Here is a 14,115-nt window from a genome sequence, read left to right as displayed (position 1 = left end):
ACGTTTTGGCTCTGACCGCGTCCAAAAAATTGACGATATGCAACTTTTGCTGGCCACCTACATCCTCTGCCGGCCCACATACTTGTCGCGCCGACGATACAAAATGCTGAAGAGCCTCATATTGATCGGTCGATGATAGGGATGGCGAGGCTCGAATTTGTTCGACGGCTGCTTCGCTGTGGATGCATTGATATGAAGCTGGCCTTAGACAAGAACCACGACTTGCCTCAAACCCAAGGAGTGTGTTACAACTTGCACATAGCCTTTGACGCTCTCTAACTCCTTTAAATTTCGATGCAGCGTTTCAAGATCCTCCAATAATGTTGGCTTGCCATCGGAAGGAACTAGCGATGATACCAGCTGTTGTGATAGATATGAAATTTCATCGGACAGAGAGTGCCGTAACAGAGATAGCTCCTGAGCTGCACTCAATTGTGTCAATGCGGAAGTTCGGGTTTCTGCCAACAAAGCATCTACGGTTTGTCGAGATTGAGAAAGCTGAGCTGCGACGCCCGGGCATAAGAGAATTGATATACAAGCCGAGACTGGCACGCACCTGAACCCCAATTTCATTGCTCTCGTCTTTTGCTTGTTGGACTATCTCCTCGAGGTGGCTTAGTCCCTCTAGGTCTTGTATCGTCGTAAACTTGGCATCCAAGAACTCGAGAGATCGCTCTCGCGAAATCTGCTCTTCAGGGTTCTTCAAAAACGTTTGAATCTGCGCAGAGGCCATGTGAGTGACTGCAGCAGTGAGTCCACGACTAGTCACTAGTAGCGTGCCAACATCGAATACCGCGTTAGGCACGTGCCGCACACGACTCCTGGTCAAATCGAAAACACAATACAATTTATCTATTATCAGTTGTGCGAGTGCAGATCATATTGACATTCTATATTACAGCCTGTGCTGCTAGCTGGTATATTATCTAGGTAATCAGGTTATCCTTGACCCACTGGACAACTTCAGTCCAATCTTTGACTCTGGTGAGCCATCTCCCGGAAGGAATCGTCGTCACATCGGTGATTAAGAAATCATTTCCACCTTCCTTCTTCACTCTCTCCTCATAGCTCGACTCATCCTCAATGTGACTGTAATTTGCTTCGCGTTTGTTCCATTGGTAGTCCCCAAAGAGAAGCACTGGCTGTGGAGGGTCGCTCCGCATGCATTTCAGGGAGTTTTCGAGCGAGTCATCAATCATGAGCTTAGCACCGAGTGTCTTGCATACCTTCAGGCCAAAGTTAGACTATAGACATTATGTATCAGAAATCATACCTGCGCCTTAGAAAGCTTAGTCGCCAGCACTCGTTCATCTGCGAGGGTTTCTTGCGACATTCCGGTACAAATGACTGTCTCAAATATACCAGGAAAGTGTTTATCAAGCCACTTCTCGGTGTTCTCTAATTCGCGAGGCTGCCTGGCGGTTATAATAACCAAAAGGAATCCTAGATCCTTCAGCGAGCGAACACCTTGAATAGCACCTTCTACTGGGGATGCTTCGTAGAGTCTAGAAGTTGCGTAATATTCTTCCACTTTCCTCATAGTTTCACTCGGAGTGCCCCAATAGGGATTCTGAGACCATCGTGTCAGACAAGATGGTTATACCTATCACGTTGCTCACCCTCCAGTAATAGTAATCTATAGGAAAAATTCAACGCCGCGTGCGCAGTCAAATGTGTAGTGCACCTTACAATAGAAATCGGACAGTGTCATGTCGGTTCCATAGGCATCATTATGCCCTTTCAGGCCACCAATTAACTTGAATATGGCAGAAAGATATTCATGTTCACATACAATTTGCAACCGACTGGTTTGTTTCGCTAAGTACATCATCCAAGTCTACTGCAATCAAGGGCTTGTTAGAAGGTATGTTCCATTGCGCTACAGCAAATCCAGGAGGAGCTGCATCGCCTTTGGAGGCGGGATCTACTGAGACGGTCATGACGGTCAGCGAGCAGAGGATCCTGAAAATATCGGGACTCGAGAGCGATATCTGAATTTATGCAATTAGATGTCGACATCGATGAAATCGATGCGCCGCGAGCTGTAACGCGGTTTCTTCCCACGACGCGCTATGATGAATCTTACTTGGAGGAGCTCGAGCCTACATGTTTCGTCGTATTGTACTGCGCATGCCGGTAGCTACCCCAGTGTTTGAGGCAGAGAAAGACGGGCAGGCATGGCGTCGGTTGTGGTTTCTTTCGAGCAAATTCGATCGAACGCTCAAGCAGCCGTGCCACATCCAAAATCACGAGCCAAACGCAGCCTGGGCCAATGATTGCCTTGCCCGATCTCGAGGACCCTCCCGACGTTGAAACGTTGACCACTGCCGGCCCTGAATGGCCTCACAATTCTCTCTCAGGCCTTCCCGGGAGCATATCGGGCAGTTTGCTAAGGCGTATGCGTCCCATCGTCCACTCATCCAGCGTGTTCTCCTGCTAGGTTTTGTCGTGCATGTTCTCTCGTCGACCTATGCAGGGTTCACTGCCCGACCGGCCCACGCAAGACCCTCGAAAGGAGGGAAAGGGAAAGGAAACGGAAGGGCCGTTGAAGGCAGCGAAGGTCGAAAATCATCTCGAGTAGCTGTGAGTTCCATAGACAGCATCTTCCGCCGACTTCTGTCGACACCCTTGCTCAGATAGATGCTGTCTTCTATCAACGCTTGTCAACAATACTCCGAATAGTGATTCCTAGCATGCGCTCCAAAGAGGCCCTACTACTCATCATGCATTCGAGTCTACTCATCCTTCGCACCGTGATCTCGTTGTACGTCGCTGCATTGGACGGGAGGTAAGCTATAGTTTGGCCTAACCTCTTCAATACATATGCGAGAGTCAAGGAATTTGCTTGCTCATGGTTTGAGGTGTGCTCAATATGACCAGAATCGTGGCGTCTCTTGTTCGGGCACAACCTGTGCCTTTTTTGCTCAACATCCTCCGCTGGCTCCTTGTTGCTATCCCCGCCACATGGACGAACAGCTGGTTGAGCTACATCCAGAACAAGCTCGCGCTTGCGTATCGCACTCGTCTAACCAGGGAAATAATGCAACAATATCTTGGAGATGACCAGGACAAGCAGGATTTGAAAGTATTCTATAAATTATGCAAGTTGTTCTCCATCTGGGAATGATGTCTTATAATCTGAGTGTTTCCAAAATAGCGAACCTTGATGACAGGATCAAAAACCCAGATCAGTCGGTACCCTTCCCGCCTCAGAAGCACCACCTGTCCTGATTATTCTGTCATAAGGATGATTACACATGATATACAGCGTTTTTCTACGCACTTGGCGGCTCTATATGCGAACGTCGCAAAGCCTGTACTAGATATGATCCTTTACAACTACCAGCTGTCCCAAAATGTGGGCGCTGAGGGCCTTGTACTCCTTACCATTGCGGTACAGTCATCCGCAGCCTTACGTTCGTTCAACTGCCTTTGCTCCGCTTGTAGAAGCGTGTTAACGATGTTTTGCATTAGTCCGAGCTCTTACTCCGCCATTTGGATTGTACACGGCACTTTCCGCTCAGCTGTCTGGGAATCTACGGCACACACACTCAAGAGTCGTTGAATTTTCCGAGGAGATTGCATTCTTCGGCGGCGAGCACACGGAGAAGATGCTAGTGGAGCGTGAATACGCAGGCCTCGTTCAGCACGAGTCACAAGTGCTCAAGAAAGCGTGGTGGCACGGCTGTGTCGAAGAAGGTATCATAAAGTGGCTGTGGGGGAGTTTTGGAGTAAGTGATATTCACGAAAGCCATTCGCGTTGTTAATATCATCGATCGGAAAGCTAAGTATATGCGCAATCCCTATCTTTTTCAAATTGCCCGGTATATACAAAATCGACTTGGGTAGCCGAACGGAGGGCAAGTCTCCGCTCTATTGAGATCTTGGCTTTTGCGTCCTCACGATGCGGAATAGGGTTCATCACCAACCGTCGGCTGTTGCTCTCGGCTTCTGGTATGTTTACTCCAGCCCCAATGGACATCGTGCTAATCTACATATGATTGTAGATGCCTTTGGTCGGGTGATGTATTCTTACAAGGAACTCGCAGAGCTCGCGGGATACACAGCTCGAGTGTCTGAGTTGCTCGAAACCATGGCAGACGTCCGCAAGGGCAAGTTTGAGAAAGCGCTGGTGAGCAGTGCAAGCACGGAAGAACACGCTAAGGGTAAGAGATGTCTGATTCGCATTGGATATTGCTTCTGAGATACGCTATGGTAGTGCTAAGAGGGAGGGGAATCATCATCGAGTCGGACGAAATCCAATTCGAGAACGTTCCAATTGTCACTCCAAATGGCGATATACTCATCCGTAGTCTAAGTTTCTACGTCAAACCTGGGGTATGTTTCATTGTGATACTCGTCGGTCATGTTCCTTATTGTATTCTGCTACATAAAGGAGCATCTATTGATTGTAGGGCCGAACGGTTAGCCCTAGTCACAGCTAGCGCGGAACTGATCATTCAAATATCCCCTAGGCTGTGGCAAATCGTCTTTGTTCCGTATCCTGGGTGGCCTCTGGCCAGTGTATGGTAGTATTACCGGGATCTCTTACACCTGCGGTGGACTGACAGCTGATTGCAGGTGGAATTGTTCGCAAGCCACCAGCATCACAGTTCATTCTGATACCTCAGCGACCGTATTTATCGTTGGGGACATTACGCGATCAAGTTATTTATCCGCATGGAAAGGAAGACATGGAAGCCCGTGAGTTCCTACGTTTTGAAAGAGCACTATCTGCCTGAAACAGCTGACATGCTAATTTATAAGGGGGTGTAACTGACGCCGATCTCCTTGCCGTACTCTCCCTAGTACATATGGATAATGTTGTAGAACGTGAAGGTGGATGGGAGGCTGCGCGCGATTGGCGAGAATCCTTAAGTGGCGGAGATCAGCAGAAGATCGCTTGGGCACGATTGTTCTATCATAAACCTAAGGTTGGTTTTTTTTGAAGCTCGGATATCTTCGATAATTATCTCTTCTAGTATGCTGTCCTTGACGAGGCAACATCACTTGTTCCTCCGGAGATGGAGGGAATGATGATGGACCATGCGACTCGTCTCGGCATTACTTTGCTTACTGTCTCACATCGGCCTTCACTGTGGAAGTACCATTCTATGATTTTGCAGTACGATGGCCAAGGGGGATATGTTTTGTAGGCGTCTTTCTTTATCCCTAAGCGGCGTGTATAACAGGCTTTCCCATGCCAGCACGAAGTTAGATGCAGACAAACGGCTCGCACTTCAGCAAGAGAAAGAAACACTGGAGGCTAAACTAATTGAAGTGTAAGTCAAACAAATACCTTTTTGTCAGCTTGTTCACAGATTTAAATTGTAGGCCGAAGATGCAAGCCCGCCTTGCGGAGCTACAAGCGTTGCGGCGGGGAGAAGCTACGGGAAAGTTGTGATACCGGTCTATTAGATCAATCGTCGTGCGTCGGATGTTCATCCATGAGTACAGGATTGTATTTTTATGACATGACTCTTGCGGGCCAGAACGTCGATCGCCATGCGGTTGTACTTAAATGAGGGGAATTTTTGCGGTAGGAGACGCACATTAGCTGAAAGTGGCGTTGCGCATTGAGCAGATGCTCTCCGTCTCATGGTGCGGCGTAAGTGCGGCCCCAACTCGTCGACGGATTTCCATTCGACGGACGTTGAGAGGACCGCGGTATTTAGGTCATGTGAGCGGAATCAGATCGGATCGGATGAGACCGGACGCTATTGGCCGAGGTTGACGAGATCGAGTCGGCAAAACACGGAGCCGGGTTTTTTTGAATCACGCGCTTTCCCCGCCGAACTCCACCGTCACAGCCCATTTGACCGTCGTCGCTCGTGTGCGGGCCCTTACACCTTCTCGCCGGCTCCTTTCTACTTTACACATTCTCGCCTTATTCAACTTTTATCTCTTTCCCCCTCATACATGCATTACTTTTCTCAACTGTTCCATTACGAGTGAGTGTTTTTGCAACCCTGAGGCCAATAGTGTCTTTAATTCCACTTGAAAATAGTCATCCATGGACGCATGTTGTGATTGGAATGTGGCATAAATACCCCAATCCTCACTGCACTCATGTCGTCACTGTTGACGTTGTAGATCGGACTGTCGACCCAAGTACCGGTGTAATTCGGACAGAGCGAGTTCTGGGTTGCAAGCAGAAGGCACCGGGTTGGATTATCAAGGTAGGCTGCAATAATCATTCGCTCATTCTTAGGTCCTTACCCGAATCTAGTTCTTTGGTGGATCTGAGGATGCTTTTGTGCGGGAAATTTCTTTCGTTGATCCTCGAACGCGCAATGCAACAATCACTTCCGTCAACTTGTCCCTATCACAATTCGCCACCTGCTATGAGAGCATTCGTTACACGCCTACGAGTGATGGCCGCACAGCTTTTGTACAGACAGCGGAAATTCAGTCTCGAATGGCACTTTGGCGCGGCGCGGCAGATAAATTGGAGGGCTGGCTGGTTCAGCGATTCGAGCAGAATGCTCAGCTGGGCAAGGTCGGTTTCACGGACGTGTTGCGGAGTATGTGGGAGAGTAATGAGGGACATCTGCATGCATGCGCAAGCTGATTTATTTCTCACTTCTGGGCTGTCTCCCACCATTGTAGAGGGCGGGTTGGCATTAGAGTTAAAAGGCTAGAGGGTTATCCTCGGAGGTCCATACCATATAGCATTGTACTATCCCCTGCAAACCCTTGCATATTATGTAAATCTCATCATCTGGCTTGTTATTTGAGGGGCTGAAATTGGTTTTGATTCTGCTCTTCGCTGGTGTGTTACTAACCATGTCTGCTATCTCTTGGACTTGGAGGGCGAGGGGCAGGGACTCCGGGGCGCACAATAGGATTGGTTCCTTTCATAGCTCTCGCTTATTAGCATTGTGGAACCGCACCGGATCGCATCAGATCAGATCAGTCTCCTTCCGTCTTTGAGCCTTGTATCGTTCGTACGAACCCCGACCATCTCATAGCAACTTGGCCAACTTGAAGGCATCGTACTAGCGCAGGTCAACAGGTCAACTGGGTGACACTTATTCAACCTCCCCAAGCTCTCGTTCCGTCTGACAGCTAAACTACTATTTGGTGAGACATGGGAATCCATCCCTTTTGTGCCTCTAAATCAAGCAGGCCCTCTCAGGTATGCACGAATCCTCCGGAATCTAATGGATGAGCTTGTCCAACATTGCCTACGCGAGCTCTCTTTCGACGGAGATCTCGGTGAGTGCTGGGTTCTTAGTTTTGTGGCCTCAGCGTCAATCCCTCGTCTTGGTCAGGGGTTCAATCCCTGCTCGTGCAGCGCATTGTTTCTCCATGGTATCCACTGACTTTACATTTTATGCGCAGGTTGTGACGTTTCGCGTTTGCGGGAATTCATCGAGGAATTCTACGCTCAGAACAGCAGCTGTCTCAAACAAAATGTGGACGACGCATATTGCGCATTCATTTGGGCAGTAATGTCACGGCAGCCAGGCGTACGTATCGGTACTGTGCCGGAGGGACCCGCAACAGAAGTATACATTGCGCCCCAAGCGAGCGCAAAACGAAAAGCGAAGGCGAAGGGCGAAGAGCCGGCCGATCAAACACTACTGGCTACAGTTTTGAACGTTGTTGCGGAAGCTGCCATCACACCATTGGAAGAATTGAAGAGAGAGTATGGTAGTGCACTTAGAATTGCCGTTGACCCGGAGATCTCGCGCTCTGCCATCACTGGGTCACATATAAGAGTAAGTTTGATATCTGTATGTTGCTGAATATATTCATGCTCCTTTGGTGTCACTAGCCTTCGAAGCTGACACCAATGGTGTATACCGCCCTACAATTCATCACGCGTGGCAGGGAACAAGGGATCAGTGTCCTGGACCTAGGCAGAAAGTCGGGCTACGATCAGAAGACATGTTTTTACCTGATCAAACAACTGGTTGAGCTCGATCTTGTGTGAGTACTTCTAAGTATATGTGAATGCTCTCTAGTCATGTCATCTTGTAATAGAGTGAAGCGTCGAAAACCGGGTGTGAGTACGAATGTATGCGTCCACAAATACTTTTTCGAGAACAGCGAAGTTTGGCAGCAAGTCGTCCGAGAAGAAACGAAGGCCAAAGAGGTGCAACAGAAGGTTGAGGAGGGAAGCGGAAGGATGGACACTGATGATGAAGAGTCTCACGACAACCCTCCAGACGGTGCTGATTTTGATCCTATTGATGCACGCCACCTATCGAGCCTCCCCGTGATTCGGGCTCGACTTACGAAGCTGCTGAAGAGTTCTCCAAATGGCCTTCATGCAGCTACCAACCTTCTGCCTAAGATTGTAAACTCCACTCTATTTCGCCCAGTATGAGTTTATGTTAATATTTCGCAGGGATTTCGGAACCCCACGAAAAGCGACCGTCGCTTCTTCCAGACTCGTCTACGTGAGTTGATTGATCAAGGCGTAATTGAGAAGGTTGAAGTCCCACATTCAAATGGGCGAACATCGAGTAAAGGTAGCATCTGTATTCGTCTGGTAACTCCCGAGGCTTCATCTGGTTCTGCCGTTAATGAGTCAGAGGATGCTCCTGGTACGGAAGGTTCGTGTACAACAAAGATACACGGTCGCAGGTTGATATATGCGTTCGCAGAATTACTTGACACCGGTGATGGGCTACAAACCAACCTTTCGTTACACAAGCAACTTGTTGACCTATTGGATGAAGCAGGCATGAAGGGCATGACCTTGAATGTACGTAAATAATCTCATATTTTATTTATTCTTCCGTAAATTCATTCATAATTTGATTACTTTCAGGATCTCTCTGCCTCGCTCTGTAACTTCGATAGACGAACTGTTGAGCTACTTCTATCTCGACTCGAGAAAGATCCACCGCCTCTGCATCTTGCTGATCTTGGTATTGCTCAGATTGGCGAGACGCATGGCCGAGAGCGCCGCTACAAGTACTACACTGTGGCAAATTTCCGTGTCATTGCTGAAAACGAGAAGCTAGAAGGAGATCCCTATGTTGACGTTGACCTCTCGCAAGCCGGAGATTTTATGCATATGGAAGCTGCCAGTTTCTATAGTGATGAGCAGGAGCTTCTCAAGCATGTCAGCGAGTACAAGAGGGCAGACGATGGTGATCGTGCTTCATTGGCTCCTTCTAAATCGAAGAAGGTTAGGAAGAACCCTATACTGCCCGATGGTACGGTCAAGAAAGGTAGACCACCCAAGTGTCCCGCCCCTACCGGCTCCGATGATCTACGCACTGGTGAAGTGGCTGCGAAAAGAGGAACGAAGCGCAAACGAAGTGAGGAGTTAGCCAAGGCAGGGACTGGTACCATCCAAGAGGAACTCGTTAGTCCACCCACTAAGCGCAAACGCGGGCGTCCACCGAAAAGACGCCCCGAGCAAGCGCGTATTCTCGAAGTTGAGGTACAAGTCGTACCTCCTGTGCCAACCAGCGAACCTGTTGCTCCTAGTAATGGTGAAGACCATGCTCCCGTAGCACCTAGCGGACCCGCTGGTATTGATGGGGAGGGCCGACCAGCCGTAGTTAGCGGCGAAGAATGTTTTCCGGCGAAGCCCAGCCAACCTATCATGCTAAGCGGCGGGGAAGAGAGAGTCAGAGCTGAGGAGGATCGCACAAAGAGGGGTAATGAAGAAGAGAACGCCACCGGGCCTCCCGCGAAACGTGCCAAAGTTGATAAAACCTCCGGTCCCGCGGCATCCGGATATTATTCGAAAGCCAAATTGACTCAGTCGCGACGGGAACGCGAAATTACGCGACTCATTACAGACGCGGGAGGAATATTAAATATCAGCACAAAAGACTTCTATGAGGCTCACGCTGCACTGGTAGAATCTATCACGCAATCTGGAGAAGTTGCCAGCACTCGCGCTGGCTCTCGCATTGACAAGCGCACCGCTGAAGCGACTCTCAAGGAGCTGGAGCTGCGCGAAAAGGTTAAAATTATAACCACCTCCGTCAAGACTTCTACAGGCAGCTATCGCCCCATGCGGATCGTTTACTTTCCTGTCGTATCTGAATCTGAACTGAATGTATATCTTGCCAAATTGAGTCGTCAGCAAACCTCTGCTCCTCCGCCAGTCAAAACCTTAGACGAGCCTCTTGCCTTCGGAGGTCAGAGAGAGACGAAAAGAAGCCCTCTTCCTACCACGTTGTCTGCGGAAGTTTTAAACAGCAAAGATCCCTGTGCGCTAGGAGTGCTTTTCGAGTCAGGCGACGGTGTAATACGAGACGCCTTTCTGGCCGAGAAGAGTACATTGGCTCAGTTGTACGGCTATATTGTTGGCAGAGCAGAAAGGGTGAAACGTCTTCACCTTACCGTCGTCCAAGAGCTTCAACTGGACAGACCGTCGGACCACGTCGTGTCAAGGGAGCAGCGGATCGTCACATTTTCCTACTTCCTCAATGATCTACCCATATCAACTTATTGCGCTATAGTCACGACTCTCATCAAAAGTGAGGAGCTGGCGAGTCTCCTACAGTCGTCTAGCGAGTCGATCCTTATAGGACAGGTCCCACGAGAGATCTACGACGCTTTAGAGGTTGGTCGATGGCGTTCGAAAGTTCGTTTATTGGAACTATTCCAGTTGGCTTGTCAGCTCCATTTCATGGAACCCCTACAGCCCTCACAGACCAATCAGCCTCCCAATGCCCAATCCCATCCTACCACGTTTGACATCGTTCCCATCGAAGAATGGACACCTCAAACAGCTCCCGTATATTGGCGCTTCTGCGATGAAACTCCCCTTCACTTGTGGGCTTTGTCGGAACACTCTCCTCCTTTCTGGAAAAACGTCCCAACACGTACGGTTGCACAGTGTCGTGACTATTGGCAGGAACTGAAGAGGATCTGCTGTGATAAAGATTTTGCTATCGATGCTAGGGTAGCTCAAGCTGAGGCTGCAGCTCACACTCAAGATCGTGAAGTTGGGAAACTGCTGCGCAAACCATCGTCCTGGAGCTCGTCGTACAACTTTGCCTGGTATCAGGATGAATATTTAAATCGCTTTGTGGACAAGTCGTGCGGAGACACTCCTCTCCAAGATCAAGATGGAGGTGAGGCGCGCCTCTCTCACATTTCTTGGGTCGTAGCTGCCCCGAAAGGTGCTCTTCAGCTATTTTTCGAGAAGGCCCGTATCAAGTATCTTAAAGAGCAGGACAGATTACGGAGGAGAGTTGAACGCAATGCGGTCCAAGCAAAATCGAAGGAAGCCCAGGACAAGGCTCTCCTTGCTCGGAAAGCGGCCGAAGGCAAACAGCAGATGGAGCAGGATTGGGACGACTTGGTTCGCAAGGTTCATCCAGACGCCCTCAAGGGATCGGCCGCCACGCGCGTCCGGCGGGTTCGTTCTCGGTACATGCAGAGCTCTGGTAGAGATAAGGAGAAATGGGAAGCTGAAATCAAACAGGCGTTATACGAAGCCCAAATTTCTGCAATGCAAGTGCTTTCGTCTGGAAAACCACCACCTGTGAAACCTTTGCTTGGGCCTGCTCCCTTGGTTCAGGTGGTTGGCTCGAATGAGAAATCAGTCGACGAAATAATTGCTCAGCAAGGCCCACAGATCGCTGCTCGAACTCAGAATAAGAAATCGAAGAAAGGCAAAGGTGTGGAAGAAGGCACGTTTGACTCTCTCGTGCGCGAACAAGAAATGCTGATTGCATCTTATGGCAGATGCTAACTCCACCAAAGGCCGTGCTAGAAGACATAGGTTCCAATGGAATCGCGACTTTGACGATCTGGCTCGTGATGCATGTGCAATCATCAAGGCTCGCTGCCGTGGTCGCGGGAGAGTTGAGTACGCAGCATTTGACCAGGTGTTTCCCGCAGTCCCAAGGAACACAGTTCGACAGCGTGCTGTGCACCTGCGAGAAGGCCCGGGAGGTGAAGCTTACATGCAACGTCTGGAAGATAAATGGTACGAGTTATGGACTCAACATCGGGGAACTCCTGCGCTTCCTGATGATGATCCCGAGAGCGCGACCAATTTCGACTTGGTTAGCCACCTCAAATTCTTGCGTAATCACGTCGACAAGAACGCGTTGTAAGTGACAGTTCGTATTTGGTGCACAAGGATTCCTCTGACGATTACATATAGGCGAGTTGGATATCGCGAGGCGACCACCCTTGTGAAATCCAGTATTCCTGCGTCTGTGCATCACTTGCAGTCCCATTGGGACGTCATAGAGAAGAAAGATGCTACATCCCTGTGGGACTTCATTTGGAGTGGCGCGGCTGAAGAGGGACGAGGAAAGCATTTGGCTTTACATAGTTTTGTCGCCAACTGCCATGAGACGCCATCCTTTGAGTACTCAGAGGAGGATATATATATCGCTCATTCTGCATTAAAGGTGAGCTATATGTCCCTTTCGATTTTTCGACGCACTCATTGATGATTATATTAGATGACGATGGGAACACCAAATGAGACCTACGATACTCAAGTGGCGGCCAATTTACTTAGGTCTGTTGGTGAGGAGCTAGTCGACGGAGCAAAGGATGAGATGTCCAAGAGAGGAGTGCTCTCCAAGACAGTCCGCGATCCCCAAAAATCCAAGCCTGGCAGAACTTTGAAGATCTCCGAGAGGTACGTATTACCTGTAGAATTATATGACTGACCCTTGCGGGACTCATGTGCGCAATAATAGCAATCAGAATGCCCTGGGCGGATCTGTTTCGCAAGACATATTCCAGGACGCTTGTGCGCTAGAAGAGCTTCTCATTCAGGAAGATGATCCCACCGCTTGGCGGGAATGGTCGCTATTGTCCAGTGAAGGAGACGTCGCTGCCTTGGCTGAACTTGTATCAGAGAACAAGGTACTTGCCATAAAATGTCATTGATGTGGCCCGCACTGACGCTGCTGTTCAAAGATTGACTTCAAAATTGATACTTCGCAGCCCCAGTTAGCTCGCACTAAGATGGATTGGAACAGCAAGAAAGCAGGTATGTACGTTCTCTAGACCTATTTCGAATATGACTCAAGAAGCAACATGTTCTAAGATGACGACGACAACGAGACGACACTCTTGATTCGTCTTGTCAGCACATCAGACTCCGGAGCTCAATCATCCGTCGAAGAACAGTCTGCGCAGACGCCTATTGCTCAGGTCCCATCACCAGGTGGAGCAAACGAAATTCCAGCAGACGAGCATGGTCATACGACAGATGGAGAACGAGCCTTTTGTTCTCGATCTACTGGTGGCCTCATTGATTGTAGTGCCTGTCTCCAAGAGGCAGCATCTTTTTTGGTCCAAGAGTCCGAAAACAAACACGTTAGTCTCTTGAATTCGTTAATGCATGCCCTGCGGAATGCGGGGTCACGCGGCTTGTCAAAGCCGCAGCTTTTGGTGCGTTTATTTGAAGGTGATCATGCTGTTTATAAACTGATGCGATTTTTCAGGCCATTGTGGGGCGATCCCAGGCAGAAAGTGCCTACGCCATTATCGAACAATTGACGGCTGGTCCTGTGCCCGTCGCTTTTTGGACTGGTTATATCTCAATCGTCCTTGTCTCGTGTGCTTATATTCGGCCTTGGACTGTGCTTGTCTCAGATGGAAAGAGTCAACAATCCATGGTTTCTCCCCGACGTTGGCTCGATATTTTCGGAGGAAGGATGCGCGACATATGGCAGGCTGCACTCCGAGCCGTAATTGGGGTGGTCTTATATAGGCCCGGGATACCTCAGGTATGCTAATTTTCGCCTTTTCCGGTGAATACATGCTCAGTGTGCGCTATTCAGGCGGAGATCCGCTGGCGGCTGAGAGCGGTGTACGATAGACAAGAAGTAAACGACGCGCTATCTCATCTTGTGGAAGAAGGTTATATCGTCAGGCACACGGATGCCACACGCGAAATCCTTCATGTCGGCCCACCAGACGATGACGAAGAGTCGTATGTATTTTATGTTCTGGCTCACGACAAACATTGGTATCGATTATAGCCGTAGTTTGGCTCCATGTGCATGTATCATCCGACGACGTGGATACCTTTCCCCCAATTTCTGTAGCAATTACATGTTAGCTAGCATCAGGACATTCAATTCGATCGATCTGAGCAGGAAGCAAAGATGAAGCGGAAGTCGCGGCATTGTTGCATTGTGACAATTTGAATTCCGTGAA

At 49.2% G+C, this 14,115-nt stretch overlaps 4 protein-coding genes across 4 annotated transcripts; 2 read left to right on the top strand and 2 right to left on the bottom strand.

Annotated features, from left to right (window-relative positions):
- Positions 1–473: 473 nt before the first annotated feature.
- On the bottom strand, positions 474–733 carry FIBRA_02351 (uncharacterized protein; the record flags this gene model as incomplete). Its single annotated transcript, XM_012324214.1, has 2 exons — positions 474–503; positions 557–733. 2 exons carry the CDS (start codon positions 731–733, stop codon positions 474–476), a joined length of 207 nt encoding a protein of 68 aa, XP_012179604.1.
- Positions 734–926: 193 nt separating this feature from the next.
- On the bottom strand, positions 927–1,940 carry FIBRA_02350 (uncharacterized protein; the record flags this gene model as incomplete). The annotated part of the gene is made up of 5 exons (XM_012324213.1): positions 927–1,244; positions 1,274–1,570; positions 1,620–1,636; positions 1,690–1,737; positions 1,793–1,940. 5 exons carry the CDS (start codon positions 1,938–1,940, stop codon positions 927–929), a joined length of 828 nt encoding a protein of 275 aa, XP_012179603.1.
- A 932-nt stretch (positions 1,941–2,872) lies between these two features.
- On the top strand, positions 2,873–5,404 carry FIBRA_02349 (uncharacterized protein; the record flags this gene model as incomplete). The annotated part of the gene is made up of 14 exons (XM_012324212.1): positions 2,873–3,085; positions 3,269–3,416; positions 3,475–3,731; positions 3,785–3,845; positions 3,916–3,954; positions 4,008–4,166; positions 4,220–4,338; positions 4,397–4,424; positions 4,476–4,529; positions 4,582–4,704; positions 4,768–4,934; positions 4,983–5,152; positions 5,208–5,282; positions 5,335–5,404. The coding sequence occupies 14 exons, from the start codon at positions 2,873–2,875 to the stop codon at positions 5,402–5,404; spliced, it is 1,683 nt and encodes a 560-aa protein (XP_012179602.1).
- A 609-nt stretch (positions 5,405–6,013) lies between these two features.
- FIBRA_02348 (uncharacterized protein) lies at positions 6,014–13,937 on the top strand (the record flags this gene model as incomplete). Its single annotated transcript, XM_012324211.1, has 18 exons — positions 6,014–6,026; positions 6,094–6,179; positions 6,230–6,524; positions 7,345–7,724; positions 7,781–7,935; positions 7,990–8,305; positions 8,357–8,564; positions 8,616–8,716; positions 8,783–11,632; positions 11,671–11,794; positions 11,827–12,040; positions 12,095–12,347; positions 12,402–12,583; positions 12,645–12,813; positions 12,868–12,940; positions 12,998–13,344; positions 13,398–13,682; positions 13,737–13,937. The coding sequence occupies 18 exons, from the start codon at positions 6,014–6,016 to the stop codon at positions 13,935–13,937; spliced, it is 6,252 nt and encodes a 2,083-aa protein (XP_012179601.1).
- Between the last annotated feature and the right edge of the window lie 178 nt (positions 13,938–14,115).

Source organism: Fibroporia radiculosa, assembly GCF_000313525.1.
Source record: "Fibroporia radiculosa TFFH 294 genomic supercontigs, scaffold1239, whole genome shotgun sequence".
NCBI lineage: Eukaryota > Fungi > Basidiomycota > Agaricomycetes > Polyporales > Fibroporiaceae > Fibroporia > Fibroporia radiculosa.
This window is presented reverse-complemented; position numbering and strand designations above follow the sequence as displayed.